The following is a 13,740-nucleotide window of genomic DNA, read 5'->3' on the forward strand; positions in this document are numbered from 1 at the left end:
ATGGTTTATAGTTAGTTATTAATGTATTGTAATTGATATTAGTTGTTTGTTTTCCTTTTATTTTAGCTTATATCTGCTCAAAGTGCAGCAACAGGTGCTTTTCTAAATGCTGCAAAGCATTCTGGGAGTTGTAGGATGTCATTGACAATGAGGATCCATCCTTCTAAGTATGTAATGTGGTTTGATCTAACGGAGCCTGTGTGCTGCAGCACTCCTCCTGTTTCCTGTCCAGATGTAATAAACATCCATTCATTTTCATCGCATCACACTGTAATCCAAACCCGTGCTGCTGTTGGGAGAGAAACAATACTTCTGCCTGTGTGTGCTCTGCCTACATATACATTATACTGCATGCAAGTTCCAGTGTGTTCTTGCAGCTGTTATATGTATGTCAATATAAAAGAAACCCTGTTGTTGGAGTTATAAAAGGCCATCAAGTTTCATTTTGACATTCAGTCTGTGCTCCCATGCCAACATCAGGTTGCCATGGTTACTCACAGCAGCTGCTGAGTGCTACCTTATGAATCCCTGACGAAAGCATGAACAAAGTGAACCAGTGGAAGCATCAGTCTTTCTCTGTCTCAGTCAGAAGCAGCAGTTTGTGAGTGTGAGGCCTTTAAAGCAGCATGTACACACTGAGTAACATACATAAAACAATACATTGTAATGTAGCCTAACATACAGTATAAGCCTGATTAGCACTGATTAGCTAAAGTGACTAAAAACAGAGACATGCATGTACAAACACAGACATCATGGACCCTCTCCATTCATTCTTGTTTATTTGCTCCTATTTATAGCTGCCCCATGCTGGGCTCATCAAAACACCTCCTTCCTGTTGTCATAGAAACAGGCCACCGCGTCCATTAGGTTTTTATGCCTGCATCACATCCAGCAGAGGTAGAGAGGGAGTACGGCTGTGGATCAGGTAGAGAGAGAGATGATCTGGCCTGGTAATCTCACAGTTATTTAACCATGCAGCTAATCACTCATGGTGTAAACAGCCAATACAGGTGAGCGGATCAGAGCGGATCATTCACACATTCCTGCTGAATGGACTGTAAGGCTGGTGTTTCACATTAACAACCCCATCATGTCCACACCATGTATGACCTTGTAGTGACTGCACTCCTGGGAGAGAACCAGTCCAAGCACTGTGCTGCTGGGAAAAACTCAGGAGGAGTTTCCAGCCACTCACTGCAGGCGCTTCATAATTATGATAAATACACTGACATATATCACACAACACACATCTCAAATTATACTCAATGTCAAATGAAGGCCAACACACACACACACACACACAGGGACACGACGGGCTCAGAACAGGGCAGAAAATATACTTATGTATTCAGCACACCAGTCCTCACTGTATATTAAATATTGAAAAATCCACTTTGAGGTGACAGAACGTATGGACTAAGGACACAGGACATAATCTGTCATTACAGCATCAGCCTCTATTATCTTCACCACACAGCGCTCCCATGCTTAAACTTTCATAAGGTTGTTTTCTATTTTTATCTCTCATCAATAAATCATAGAAAATTTTGATCTCATGCAACTTAGAGCACCATTATCTACAAATTATTAAGCTAACCTTTATGCACACAGAGCAGCCAGGAGCTGTTTCCATAGCAGCGGCTTCCTACACATAACACAACCAGACTGGAATATAAGGGTTAAAATATATTTATATTTTATTCCATTGAAGAATATTATTTCATTTAAAAAAGTGCACAAAGTTGATAATCAGTGTCGATTCAAACACTATAAACCGTTTCTCTTCATGCTTCTCTGCATCACACTATAAGTGATGTCCTGTGGCACCGCCGTGTGGAGAGACAAGGAAACTGCAACTGAATGCTGATAATGACTTAAACAATAACTTGTAATTCCTACATTTTTAAAAGTTATGTAGCTTTAAATTTACACAAAAATAGGAATACATTTTTCAATTTGTCATGTAATAAAACATTTTCTTCTAAACTATAGATTTGTGTTTTCTTCCTCCAGAAATTCTCCATCTTTTCCCCCCTTACACACACCTGCACACACAGCAGCTCAGATCTGTAGCTTGTGTTTGAGGTCAGTCAGTTGCTCCATGTTGATGCTGCTGCCACCGCACACAATCACCAGCAGGGGGCCTGAGAGAGCCGGCAGACGACCTGAAGAGAGAGGTGAGAGAATCATTTAACCAGCACACATGGACTTCCTGTACAGGTCTGTGTGACAAAAGCTATATGTGTACAGGTGACTCCGGAGTACTGACCTTCTTCCTGTAATCTGAGTATCAGCCCACTGTAGACGGCCGCTAGCGCTGCCCCACACGCCATCTCCACCAACACACGCTCCTCGTCTGCAGGACAATAACATCACACTGAACACCTGAACACACACAGTCTAAGGCGGCTGTAAGGATCCAAACACACCCAGGAAGAGCTGGATTGCATGCAGAGCCTGCTGGTCAGTCACCAGCTCAGAGATGATTCTCAGATTATTGCTCTGGCTGTATTCAAAGGCCTGCTGGCAGACTGTCTTCGCTCCAAGACACTTCGCCTCACTGTGAAGACACAGGCAGAGAAACAAAGAGTGAGAGTGATCTAAAAATATATATATATATATATATTTAGATGACACTCTTACTCTTTGTTTGAAAAAAATATATATATACACATATATATATATATTTTTACATACATAAATAAATAAATGACTGGAAACATCTAAAGGTCTGACCTAGTGATGTCATCCAGAGTGACCACCTTCCCTGCCTTCACTGCGGCGTTGAAACTGTGTGCCCCTACCGTCTCCATTGCAATGACAGGTACGTCCGTCCAGCCCACGTCCTTCAGGCCCTGGATGACACCGCACAGGAGGCCCCCCCCACCCACAGACAGAAGCACGGCTCCAGGCTTCACACCAGGACCCAGAGCAGCTGCCACCTCTGTGATCATACTGGCATGGCCCTGCCTGCATGAGTTAGGGTGCAGAGACACACACAGGAGCAGCCTGAGTGTGAGTGGGTACTTTACACTGTCCACTTTCTGTGAAATGTTACCATAGCAACGGGTGATCGAATGGAGGCACAAAGGTGAGTCCTTCAGCTTCTGCCAGTCTGAGGGCCTCAGCGTTGGCATCATCCCAAACCTGAGGAAACACAGTTACTAATCCCTCTTCATGTTAATTTTAAAGATCTAATCCCTAGATTACAACAACCTTATGCCACACCTTGCCTGTAATCTTGACTGTAGCACCCTGATCCTGCAGTCTCTTGAACACCAGCTGAGGAGATGAGGAGGGAACCACGATGGTGGCTGGCACCCCCATTTTTCTGGCAGCGTAGGCTGCAGCCAAACCTGCATTGCCCCCTGGGAAAAAAAAAGATTCATTACTGCACCAACATAGTGAGCCGCAGTGTGAGGAGAACATGAATGAAGGCAGCACAGCTGTCACCTGAAGCACAGACCACTCCTCTGGACTGCCCAGCAAGCTGCAACAACAGATCAGACAGTCACTGGCTGACAGAGTGTATCTGGAGAGGGAAGGGGTTAAAGGGTTAAAGGGTTCAGACCTGCTGGCAGAGGTGCCCGATGCCACGGATCTTAAAGGAACCAGAGGGCTGGGAGTTCTCCATCTTCAGATAGACGGTGGCTCCCAGCAGCTTGGACATGCTGACACTTTCCAGCAGCGGAGTGTTCAGGTGGAAGTGCTGCGTCATTGTGCAGTCAGTCTGAGAGCATAAAGAAAATATGTGTAAAGATTGAAGGTAATGATGAGTGATAGAAGTAACATCTGCTAGTTTTGTGGGTGATATTGTTTCCTGCAAAATTATGTGCCAACCACGAGCAGTGCTGTTTTCACATTGACAGTAAAAACTATGGACAGAGCCTCCGTGACGTCACCCGTTTGTTTCTGAAGAGCCGTTTTGAGTCTCAGTGGGAGGTTCCGGGACGTGATGACCGCCGCCATGTTGGCAGCGTCACGTCAACTAAAACTCCGAATATGGACAAAGAGGGGGGGCACGAGCGGGGTTTAGGGGGGGGAAGCAGGAAACTCACGCTGTGATACGTCAACTGTCTGTCACTCAAGCAGCAACGCCCATAATTAGGCGTAATTTTAAGTCCGAATACAATTGAAACGAGTGAGTTGTAAAAAAATTCACCCCCCGTACAATTGACACTAGAAGAGAACCTATCATCTGAGACCAGAGTGGTTTTTTGTACCAGGCCGTAAACATGTTCTTTTCTGCTGTGAAATCGGCCATTTTAACATGGGAGTCTATGGGAAATTACTCGCTTTTGGAGCCAACCCCCAGCTGTTGCAGCGTGAATTACAAGTTTTGACACTTCCGCATGGGCTTCAACTTTGAGCCCCGAAGGTTGCCGCTTGTGTTTTCAGGAGCACGAGGAAACACGGTGAAGCACCAACAAAGAAGAACTAAGCTAAGCTAAACTCAATGTTGATATGACAAAGTTTAGCGCATTTTAGTGAACAAGGCAGCACTTCTTAGCTTCTATTGAACAACTGCTGGATAAAATCAAAACCGCTAGCTTCTGTCTTCTTCTTCTTTTAGGAATTTACCTGGCGGTCGGCAGCCAATTTAAAGTGCATTTAGCGCCACCTACCGGACTGGAGTGTGGACGTCGACAATAGTCGGAATCCTCTACATAAATTAAATACATAAACTAAATAATCCCGTGTTTTTAAAGTTTATCATTAACCCTTTCGTTACATGTTTAGATGCATCTCCTAACAGGTTAATGTAAGTGCTTTCTTCTGTCTGCTTAGCACAGCGGTTAAACACTTGCGCTCTTCTGCGTAACATCTGTCTTCTGTCACAGCTTCAATGCAAATCACGACGTGACGTTGCCGACATTAAATGTATGCAAAACAGTGTAAAGTTACCACGTCGCACCGTGTCTCAGCGTGCTACAGCACATTTTAACATTTTAAATGTGGACTTACGCTGTCTTATAATGTCCTGTTGAACAAGCCTCTGACCGTTATAGTGTCTGCAAAAAGTATTAAGAGTTTCAGAGCTAGCTACATGATGCTACAAAAATAGAACGTAGCAAGTGCGACCACTTCCGGTTGCAACTTCTAAAATAAAAGATGAAAGATTGCAACAACAATAACGGTAATAATAATTAAAATTAAATAATTTGGGTTTTTTTTTTTTTTTTTTTTTTTTTTTACTTTTGGGTGTTCAACCATTCTGCATTAGTAAAGTTAAAATCTGTGTGAACATGAGCCATTAGAAAAGCAAAGCTGCACAGCTCTCTGTCTAAAACACTTGTACTATAATAAAGTGTAATAAATGAAATCATGACATTTATGTGGAGAACAAACTTACCTGTGAAGCGCCGTCAGTTCTGAGACTGGAATGACCTGAGCTCTGTAACTCCTTCCAAAGTCCAGTCTGCTGCCAATGCTCAGCGTGTGTGTGTGTGTGTGTGTGTGTGTGTGTGGTACTAATCAGGGTTCAACCAGTTCTCACTGAACAATGCATCCCCACATATTAGATATTCCTTCATGAGTACAGAAGAGCAGCACTGTACGCTCTCAGTCTTTCCAGTGGTGTAAAGTATTTGTACTTCGTTACTGTACTTAAGTAATTTTTTTATGTATTTATCCTTTACTTAAGTAAAAATAACAGTGCATACTTTATACTTTTACTCCATTACATTTTAATAATAAGTAATAATAAAGTTTATATGTTATGATATTTATTTTACTTTTTACACAACTGCTACAACAGCAGCCATGAAAACTACAAACAGGACAGTAAAAACTACAGAAGCGGTTCCTTTTACATATGTGTTACACATATGTAACACATGAAGCAGAGCTGATGGACATCCTGATAGAGACAGAAGGTGTTTTAGGGATTATATTTTCTTTATTGTATTTCTTTTGTATTTATACATGAGCTGTATAGTTGCACGCTGCATATACACAGAGTTATGGTGTGAACAATGCTGCACCCACAACAAACATCACTGCACCTTACTGCTACTTATTTTACACAGCCTGTTGTAGGAACCCTTCCTGTACACTGGGTGGCAGCAGTGAGCGGCATAGCCAAAGAAAGAGGACGACCAGTAATAGTAACAGTGTTAACAAACAATGTGTTTAAATAACACAACAGAATCATGGGAATAAAACATATCATACAACTACTGACAGAAGTACATGTGGAAATCAACACTGGACAAACTTTGCACTCTTAATGTAGCCCCTTTATAATACTGACACACTTTTTCTGTTCTTCTCTCACTTTTGATTTAGAAGCTTTTTAAGACACTGTTTAGATTTGTCGAAATACAAACTGAGAGGGCACTGAGCAGTTAACCAGCTCACTGACGGATCCACTAAGCTAGTGGATGCTTTATCTGGTGGTTAGGTTCTGTGGTCTTGTACCAGTGCTGCACCTGGATGAGGACCAGTGTCTTTGGCCTGAAGTAAAAGCTGGTGTTTGTAGTGGTCCTTGAAGCAGCATTCAAATGACATTTGTTCTGTGATTCAGCATCTTTCATGCTGCTGAATATTAAGTTATCAAGCTATGATCGCTGAGGTAAAAAATATATTTGCTTCTACCATGAAGTGGTCATGTTGCATTCAAACAAACAGTAAAAAATGACTTCATGCTTGTCCCCCTCCTTCCTCCTTATCTTCTTCTTCTTCTGTGTGTGCATAGGCCAGTGAGCGTTGTCTGGGTTTGATCCTTGGATACAGCTGGAGAGCAGACAGGACAGAGACAGACAGAGAGGGGGGGTCACTACATCATCTTAACATCATCCTCAAGGTGCCTGAACATTATGGAGGAGGACCATAAGACACTGTGTGATTAAGAAGCTGGTTCCTCTGATAGATTACAGTCACCTGAACAGTCACATGTCTCTTTTGTAGTATAAACTGCACAGAAGACAAAACTACTGTTTGAGGCAGCATGTTAAATCATCAGCTATCACTGAGGTCTAAAAATTGGCTGAATTATTTCCTATAGTGAAAGTCTTTAGGGTTCAGTGCAGTGATGCTGAGAAGCAGCTCTCATGTAGACCTGAGGTCCTACACGGTGTGATGCTAATCTGTGTCTCCTGCTGTGCTGTGCTCTCTTACCCCGAGTAGGTTTCTGGGTACATATCCCTCGCGGTCGATCAGCCGCGCCCACCACCACTCTGTCTCTGTGTCATCACGGCGACGCAGCACAGTGAGGGCGTCACCCTCGCTGAAGGACAGTTCGTCAGGCTGCTGCGCGGTGTAGTCCCACAGAGCGTAGACCAAGCCCTTGTTCATCACACCCAACTTTTCCTGCACACCTACATAAGATGGAGAAGATGGAGATTTAATTTCTGTCTTTTTGACTTTATGACTTTAGCTGTGATTATGATCCACCCTGAGTTGGCATCTACATACCGTAAAGGAACTGAGAATACTGGGTGTAGCCCTCCTCCATCTCTTCACATTTGTCTGCTGCTGTTTCCACATCACTAATCGTTGTGGCAAAAATGGCCGCCCCGGACTCCACCAGCATCTTACAGAGGGGGACGCTGTTACAGGAAGCAGCACAGTGCAGAGGAGTCCTGGGAAGAACGACACAAAGATGTTGGGGATCCATCCCATAATACTAAAGGTTCAAATAAAGTGATGCCCCCATAAACCAGCTTGACGTGGCCTAAACATGAATCTAATTAACAAACATCTGAACACAGGGCTCATTACTTATGGCAATCTGCTCCTTCAATTCTGCTGAGGCAGCTGAGCCAGACATGAATGTAAAAAGTCAATCATCTGTGTCAGTGCTGCGTCTGAGCTGGGCTGAGTGTGGTCATTACTCACACTCCCTCAGTCCTTCACTGCTGCTCTGTTATTAGTCTGTATTATGGCGTGATTCAAAGGTACTGACCATCCGTCGCTGTCGGCTGCGTTTACATTGACTCCGAAGTTTAGCAGGAACTTGACAATGTGGTGATGACCAGCGCAGACAGCATTATGAAGAGGAGTTATGCCTTCATCATCAGGCATGCTGGGATTTTCCATCCTATTCAAGCTTTTATTTAAGTTTATTTAAGTCAGTCAACTTTAAGTTTTTTTCAAAAAATTATAATTTTTCAAATACACTCAACAAAAATATAAACGCAACACTTTTGTTTTTGCTCCCATGTTTCATGAGATGGACTTGAAGATCTAAACTTCATTCCAGATACACAATATTACCATTCCTCTCAAACATTGTTCACAAATCTGTCTAAATGTGTGATAGTGAGCACTTCTGCTTTGCTGAGATAATCCATCCCACCTCACAGGTGTGCCACATCAAGATGCTGATCTGACATCATGATTAGTGCACAGGTGTACCTCAAACTGCCCACAATAAAAGGCCACCCTGAAATGTGCATTTTGTTTCTGCTTTATTGGCGGTCTGGGGACTCAGAACCAGTCAGTATCTGGTGTGACCACCATTTGCCTCATGCAGTGCAACACATCTTCTTCGCATAGAGTTTATCAGATTGTCTATTGTGGCCTGTGGAATGTTGGTCCACTCCTCTTCAATGGCTGTGAGAAGTTGCTGGATATTAGTGGGAACTGGTGCACGCTGTCGTATACGCCGGTCAAGCACATCCCAAACATGTTCAATGGGTGACATGTCCGGTGAGTATGCTGGCCATGCAAGAACTGGGACATTTTCAGCTTCCAAGAATTGTGTACAGATCCTTGCAACATGGGGCCGTGCATTATCTTGCTGAAACATGAGGTGATGTTCATGGATGTATGGCACAACATTGGGCCTCAGGATCTCATCACGGTATCTCTGTGCATTCAAAATGCCATCAATAAAATGCACCTGTGTTCTTCGTCCATAACAGATGCCTGCCCATACCATGACCCCACCACCACCATGGGCCACTCGATCCACAACATTGACATCAGCAAAGCGCTCACCCACACGACGCCACACACGCTGTCTGCCATCTGCCCTGAACAATGTAAACCGAGATTCATCTGTGAAGAGAACACCTCTCCAACGTGCTAGACGCCATCGAATGTGAGCATTTGCCCACTCAAGTCTGTTACGGCGACGATCTGGAGTCAGGTTAAGACCCCGATGAGGACGACGAGCATGCAGTTGAGCTTCCCTGAGACGGTTTCTGACAGTTTGTGCAGAAATTGTTTGGTTATGCAAACCAATTGTTTCAGCAGCTGTCTGAGTGGCTGGTCTCAGACGATCTCGGAGGTGAACCTGCTGGATGTGGAGGTCCTGGGCTGGTGTGGTTACTCGTGGTCTGCGGTTGTGAGGCCGGTTGGATGTACTGCCATATTCTCTGAAACGCCTTTGGAGACGGCTTATGGTGGAGAAATGAACATTCAATGCACGAGCAACAGATCTGGTTGACATTCCTGCTGTCAGCATGCCAATTGCACGCTCCCTCAATGCTTGTGGCATCTGTGGCATTTTGCTGTGAGACAAAACTGCACATTTCAGGGTGGCCTTTTATTGTGGGCAGTTTGAGGTACACCTGTGCACTAATCATGATGTCAGATCAGCATCTTGATGTGGCACACCTGTGAGGTGGGATGGATTATCTCAGCGAAGCAGAAGTGCTCACTATCACACATTTAGACAGATTTGTGAACAATGTTTGAGAGGAATGGTAATATTGTGTATCTGGAATGAAGTTTAGATCTTCAAGTCCATCTCATGAAACATGGGAGCAAAAACAAAGTGTTGCGTTTATATTTTTGTTGAGTGTATTAAGCAATTTCGATGTCATATTTAACATGGGAGTCTATGAGAGAGCCCTGTAACGAGGGTCATCTGCCAAATGTATCTCCTTCTACAAACATTTTAGTCTTAAAACGCTCATTAGATGCTGTTCTATCAAACTTGTATTCAGAATTTTCTAATTCAAAATCAATTCCGCACGCCAGGCTCTCAAAGTTGGAGTGGTTTTTGAGGTCTCCTCTGCTGTTACCATGGTGACAGGCTGACACACAGAGGCATACAAAGCAATCCTCGGAATTAGAACATTCTGAATACAGAATAAAAGAGCTTCATCCTTGCAGATTGGTCAACGTGTTTCAACAAATTAAATTCAGATTGCAGATTCTCCAGTAATTCAGAGCAATTCTTCACATCAGCATTCACTGCAATCCTTCAGCTGCAGCAATCAAACTTGCATTTTCTTCAGGAAATGCCCTTTTCTAGTTCATGCATGTTGTCAGTGAGACACAGACACAGCTTCTGCAGGGATTATATTGTCTTTATTGTATTTATACATGAGCTGTATAGTTGCATGTTGCATATACACAGAGTTATGGTGTGAACAATGCTGCACTCACAATCACTGCACCTTATTGCTTCTTATTTTACACAGCCTGTTGAAGGAACCCTTCCTGTACACTGGGTGGCAGCAGTGAGCGGCAGATCCAAAGAAAGAGGACGACCAGTAATAGTAACAGTGTTAGCAAACAATGTGTTTAAATAACACAACAGAATCATGGGAATAAAACATATCATACAACTACTGACAGAAGTACATGTGGAAAACAACATTGGACAAACTTTGCACTCTTAATGTAGCCCCTTTATAATACTGACACACTTTTTCTTTTCTTCTCTTACTTTTGATTCAGAAGCTTTTTAAGACACTGTTTAGATTTGTCGAAATACAAACTGAGAGGGCACCGAGCAGTTAACCAGCTCACTGACGCATCCACTAAGCTAGTGGATGCTTTATCTGGTGGTTAGGTTCTGTGGTCTTGTACCAGTGCTGCACCTGGATGAGGACCAGTGTCTTTGGCCTGAAGTAAAAACATGTTGCATCTATAAACCTGTATCCATCCCTCACTGTTAGCTCTACTTCCTCCACATTTTCCTTCTTTTCTCCTGCTCTAACACACATTCAGAGTCAGTCCTGCTCCCTCCTTGCCTTCCTCTCTCCAGCTTCACTTCCACACACACCACCTGATCTAGCCTGTACACACACATCACATCCTTCATTGTGCAGTTGATGAGTTTAGCATTCCAATATCTCTTCAAAACAAAGACTGAAGAATATCTGCTTTATAATTGTAAGATGGTGTTTGTAGTGGTCCTTGAAGCAGCATTCAAATGACATTTGTTCTGTGATTCAGCATCTTTCATGCTGCTGAATACATGTCAAGTTATCGAGCTGTGATCGCTGAGGTGAAAATATATTCTTTGTTGCATTTGAACAAACAAAAATGACTTCATAACTCTCTGTATCAACCCCCCTCCTTCCTCCACACCTCCTTTATGACCATCCTCCTCTTCTTCTTCTTCTTCTGTGTGTACATGCGCCCTCTCTATGAGCTGCACTCCTGATCTGGGCTTCAGGCCAGTGAGCGTTGTCTGGGTTTGATCCTTGGATACAGCTGGAGAGCGGACAGGACAGAGACAGACAGGGGGGGGGGGGGTCACTACATCATGTTAACATCGTCCTCAAGGTGCCTGATGAACATTATGGAGGCAGACCATTAGACACTGTGTGCTTAAGAAGCTGTGTCTTCAGTTTTCAGTGCAGTGATGCTGAGAAGCAGCTCTCATGTAGACCTGAGGTCCTACACGGTGTGATGCTAATCTGTGTCTCCTGCTGTGCTGTGCTCTCTTACCCCGAGTAGGTTTCTGGGTACATATCCCTCGCGGTCGTTCAGCCGCGCCCACCACCACTCTGTCTCTGTGTCATCACGGCGACGCAGCACAGTGAGGGCGTCACCCTCGCTGAAGGACAGTTCGTCAGGCTGCTGCGCGGTGTAGTCCCACAGAGCGTAGACCAAGCCCTTGTTCATCACACCCAACTTTTCCTGCACACCTACGTAAGATGGAGAAGATGGAGGAGATTTAATCTCTGTCATTTTGAATTTATGACTTTAGCTATGATGATGATCCACCCTGAGTTGGCATCTACATACCGTAAAGGAACTGAGAACACTGGGTGTAGCCCTCCTCCATCTCTTCACATTTGTCTGCTGCTGTTTCCACATCACTAATTGTTGTGGCAAAAATGGCCGCCCCGGATTCCACCAGCATTTTACAGAGGTGGACGCTGTTACAGGAAGCAGCACAGTGCAGAGGAGTCCTGGGAAGAACGACACAAAAATGTTCTGGTAATCATAATACTAAAGGTTCAAATAAAGTGATGCCCCCATAAAACAGCTCGACGTGGCCTAAACATGAATCTAATCAATAAACATCTGAACACAGGGCTCATTACTTCAGTGCTGGTACGGCAGCTGAGCCAGACATGAATGTAAAAATTCAATTATCTGTGTCATTGCTGCGTCTGAGCTGGGCTGAGTGTGGTCATTACTCACACTCCCTCAGTCCTTCACTGCTGCTCTGTTATTAGTCTGTATTATGGCGTGATTCAAAGGTACTGACCATCCGTCGCTGTCGGCTGCATTTACATTAACTCCGAAGTCTAGCAGGAACTTGACAATGTGGTGATGACCAGCGCAGACAGCATTATGAAGAGGAGTTATGCCTTCATCATTAGGCATGCTGGGATTTTCCACCTTAAAGACAAACATATGTACAGATATTAGATCTCAAAGATACTGTTGGCTCCACACAGCACTATAAAAATAAAAAAGGTGTCAGCCCTAACAATGCCCTCATATTTAAGCCTAAGAGAGGACCACTAAAAAGTGCTGTGTCCAACTTCACTGCAAAACTCAGGAGTGCAAAATTGTGCAAAAAGTTGTTGAGTATTGTGTTTACAGTTAGCACTTTTTCCAGGGAAAGATGTCAGGGATTGATGTAAGGCATTGTTCTGTATGTGCTGCTGTAACACACCGTGAAAGAGTGACTCTGCACGCCTCACCAGTGAGACCAGTGAGAGCAGCTCTCCCCTGACACAGGAGCTGAGCATCAAAGTATTGTCACGGTATTAAAGAAGCTTCAACGTTTCCTGGTAACTGGCCAATCTGTCCATGCAGTCTGCACGTGGGAGCAAGTGTTGGCGAGTAAAAATGCTGTTCTGTTGCATAATGAAGTGTGTTTTTCTCCAATCACCATAGAAAAAGCTATGCTGGGCTCATGCTGTGTTTTACCTCATATATAATTCTCTGCACCAGATCGAACTCCCCCTCTAATGATGCATCCAGCAGCAGAGCCAGAGGGTTAAATTTGACTCTCAGGCCATGACCTGTCCGCTCCGATGACGGCTTCTTCAAGTTGGTTCGCTTAGTCTGCAGCACACAGGGAGACAGAAACAGAAGAAGTGTTGACAAAGCAGAATATGAATCGCTAAATACTACCTAATCTGAGATATCAGCTCTAAGTAATAATACTAACAGGTTTACTGTGTGTGTTCTACACCAGGCGTACCTTGGGCAGTGAGGCCGGAGCAGGAGGTGATGGAGAAGGAGAGCTGTGGTCTGCTGAGTTGTTGGCAGGACTGGTTCCTCTCTGGTTGTTGTTGTTCTGGTCCTCCAGCCGATCAGGTGCAGGGGGGGGCAGGGTGGGTTGGATTGAAGGAGTCACATTGCGGCTAGGCTCCACTGCTTCTGTTGTCTCTTTGGATGCTTCTATGGTGACAGCAGGGGGAGATGAACGGCAGGAGTCTGAGCTCTGGGTTTGAACCTCTCCCTCCACGGCTGCCATGTTGACGTGTTTGTCACTGGGTTCTACGTTCCCATTGGCTGAGTGGATGTTGTCCACGTCTCCCAGAATGCAGTCAGGCTGGTAGAAAGTGTTGCCTGGAAGAAAGAGAG

The 13,740-nt window shown here is 44.2% G+C and overlaps 3 protein-coding genes across 11 annotated transcripts in view; all 3 read right to left on the reverse strand.

Annotated features, from left to right (window-relative positions):
• Window positions 1-787: 787 nt before the first annotated feature.
• Window positions 788-5,386, reverse strand: sdsl (serine dehydratase-like). 5 transcript variants are annotated; one of them, XM_028395663.1, is made up of 10 exons: window positions 4,629-4,731; window positions 3,575-3,733; window positions 3,457-3,493; window positions 3,232-3,371; window positions 3,062-3,150; window positions 2,740-2,973; window positions 2,433-2,563; window positions 2,273-2,359; window positions 2,049-2,168; window positions 788-917 (listed from the first exon to the last, which is right to left on the reverse strand). In XM_028395663.1, exons 1-9 carry the CDS (start codon window positions 4,683-4,685, stop codon window positions 2,065-2,067), a joined length of 1,038 nt encoding a protein of 345 aa, XP_028251464.1. In that variant the 5' UTR covers window positions 4,686-4,731; the 3' UTR covers window positions 788-917; window positions 2,049-2,064. The 5 variants fall into 5 exon arrangements, with proteins under 5 accessions (XP_028251464.1, XP_028251463.1, XP_028251467.1 ...); XM_028395666.1 differs by lacking the exons at window positions 788-917; window positions 4,629-4,731 and adding exons at window positions 4,969-5,015; window positions 5,357-5,376 and having other exon boundaries at window positions 1,663-2,168; XM_028395662.1 differs by lacking the exon at window positions 788-917 and having other exon boundaries at window positions 1,661-2,168.
• A 1,212-nt stretch (window positions 5,387-6,598) lies between these two features.
• Window positions 6,599-8,043, reverse strand: LOC114427242 (apoptosis-stimulating of p53 protein 1-like). Its single transcript, XM_028395150.1, has 4 exons — window positions 7,910-8,043; window positions 7,420-7,586; window positions 7,123-7,322; window positions 6,599-6,738 (listed from the first exon to the last, which is right to left on the reverse strand). The coding sequence occupies exons 1-4, from the start codon at window positions 8,041-8,043 to the stop codon at window positions 6,646-6,648; spliced, it is 594 nt and encodes a 197-aa protein (XP_028250951.1). The 3' UTR covers window positions 6,599-6,645.
• Window positions 8,044-10,247: 2,204 nt separating this feature from the next.
• LOC114427241 (apoptosis-stimulating of p53 protein 1-like) overlaps window positions 10,248-13,740 on the reverse strand; it is a 29,633-nt gene continuing 26,140 nt past the window's right edge. For all 5 annotated transcript variants that reach the window (XM_028395147.1, XM_028395146.1, XM_028395148.1 and 2 more), the window contains 6 exons: window positions 13,355-13,725; window positions 13,078-13,215; window positions 12,407-12,540; window positions 11,938-12,104; window positions 11,638-11,837; window positions 10,248-11,400 (listed from right to left, as the gene is read on the reverse strand). In XM_028395147.1, the coding sequence (XP_028250948.1) occupies window positions 11,359-11,400; window positions 11,638-11,837; window positions 11,938-12,104; window positions 12,407-12,540; window positions 13,078-13,215; window positions 13,355-13,725 (1,052 nt within the window). In that variant the 3' untranslated portion in view covers window positions 10,248-11,358. The remainder of the gene's footprint in view (window positions 11,401-11,637; window positions 11,838-11,937; window positions 12,105-12,406; window positions 12,541-13,077; window positions 13,216-13,354; window positions 13,726-13,740) is intronic.

This window comes from Parambassis ranga, chromosome 22 (assembly GCF_900634625.1).
Source record: "Parambassis ranga chromosome 22, fParRan2.1, whole genome shotgun sequence".
NCBI lineage: Eukaryota > Metazoa > Chordata > Actinopteri > Ambassidae > Parambassis > Parambassis ranga.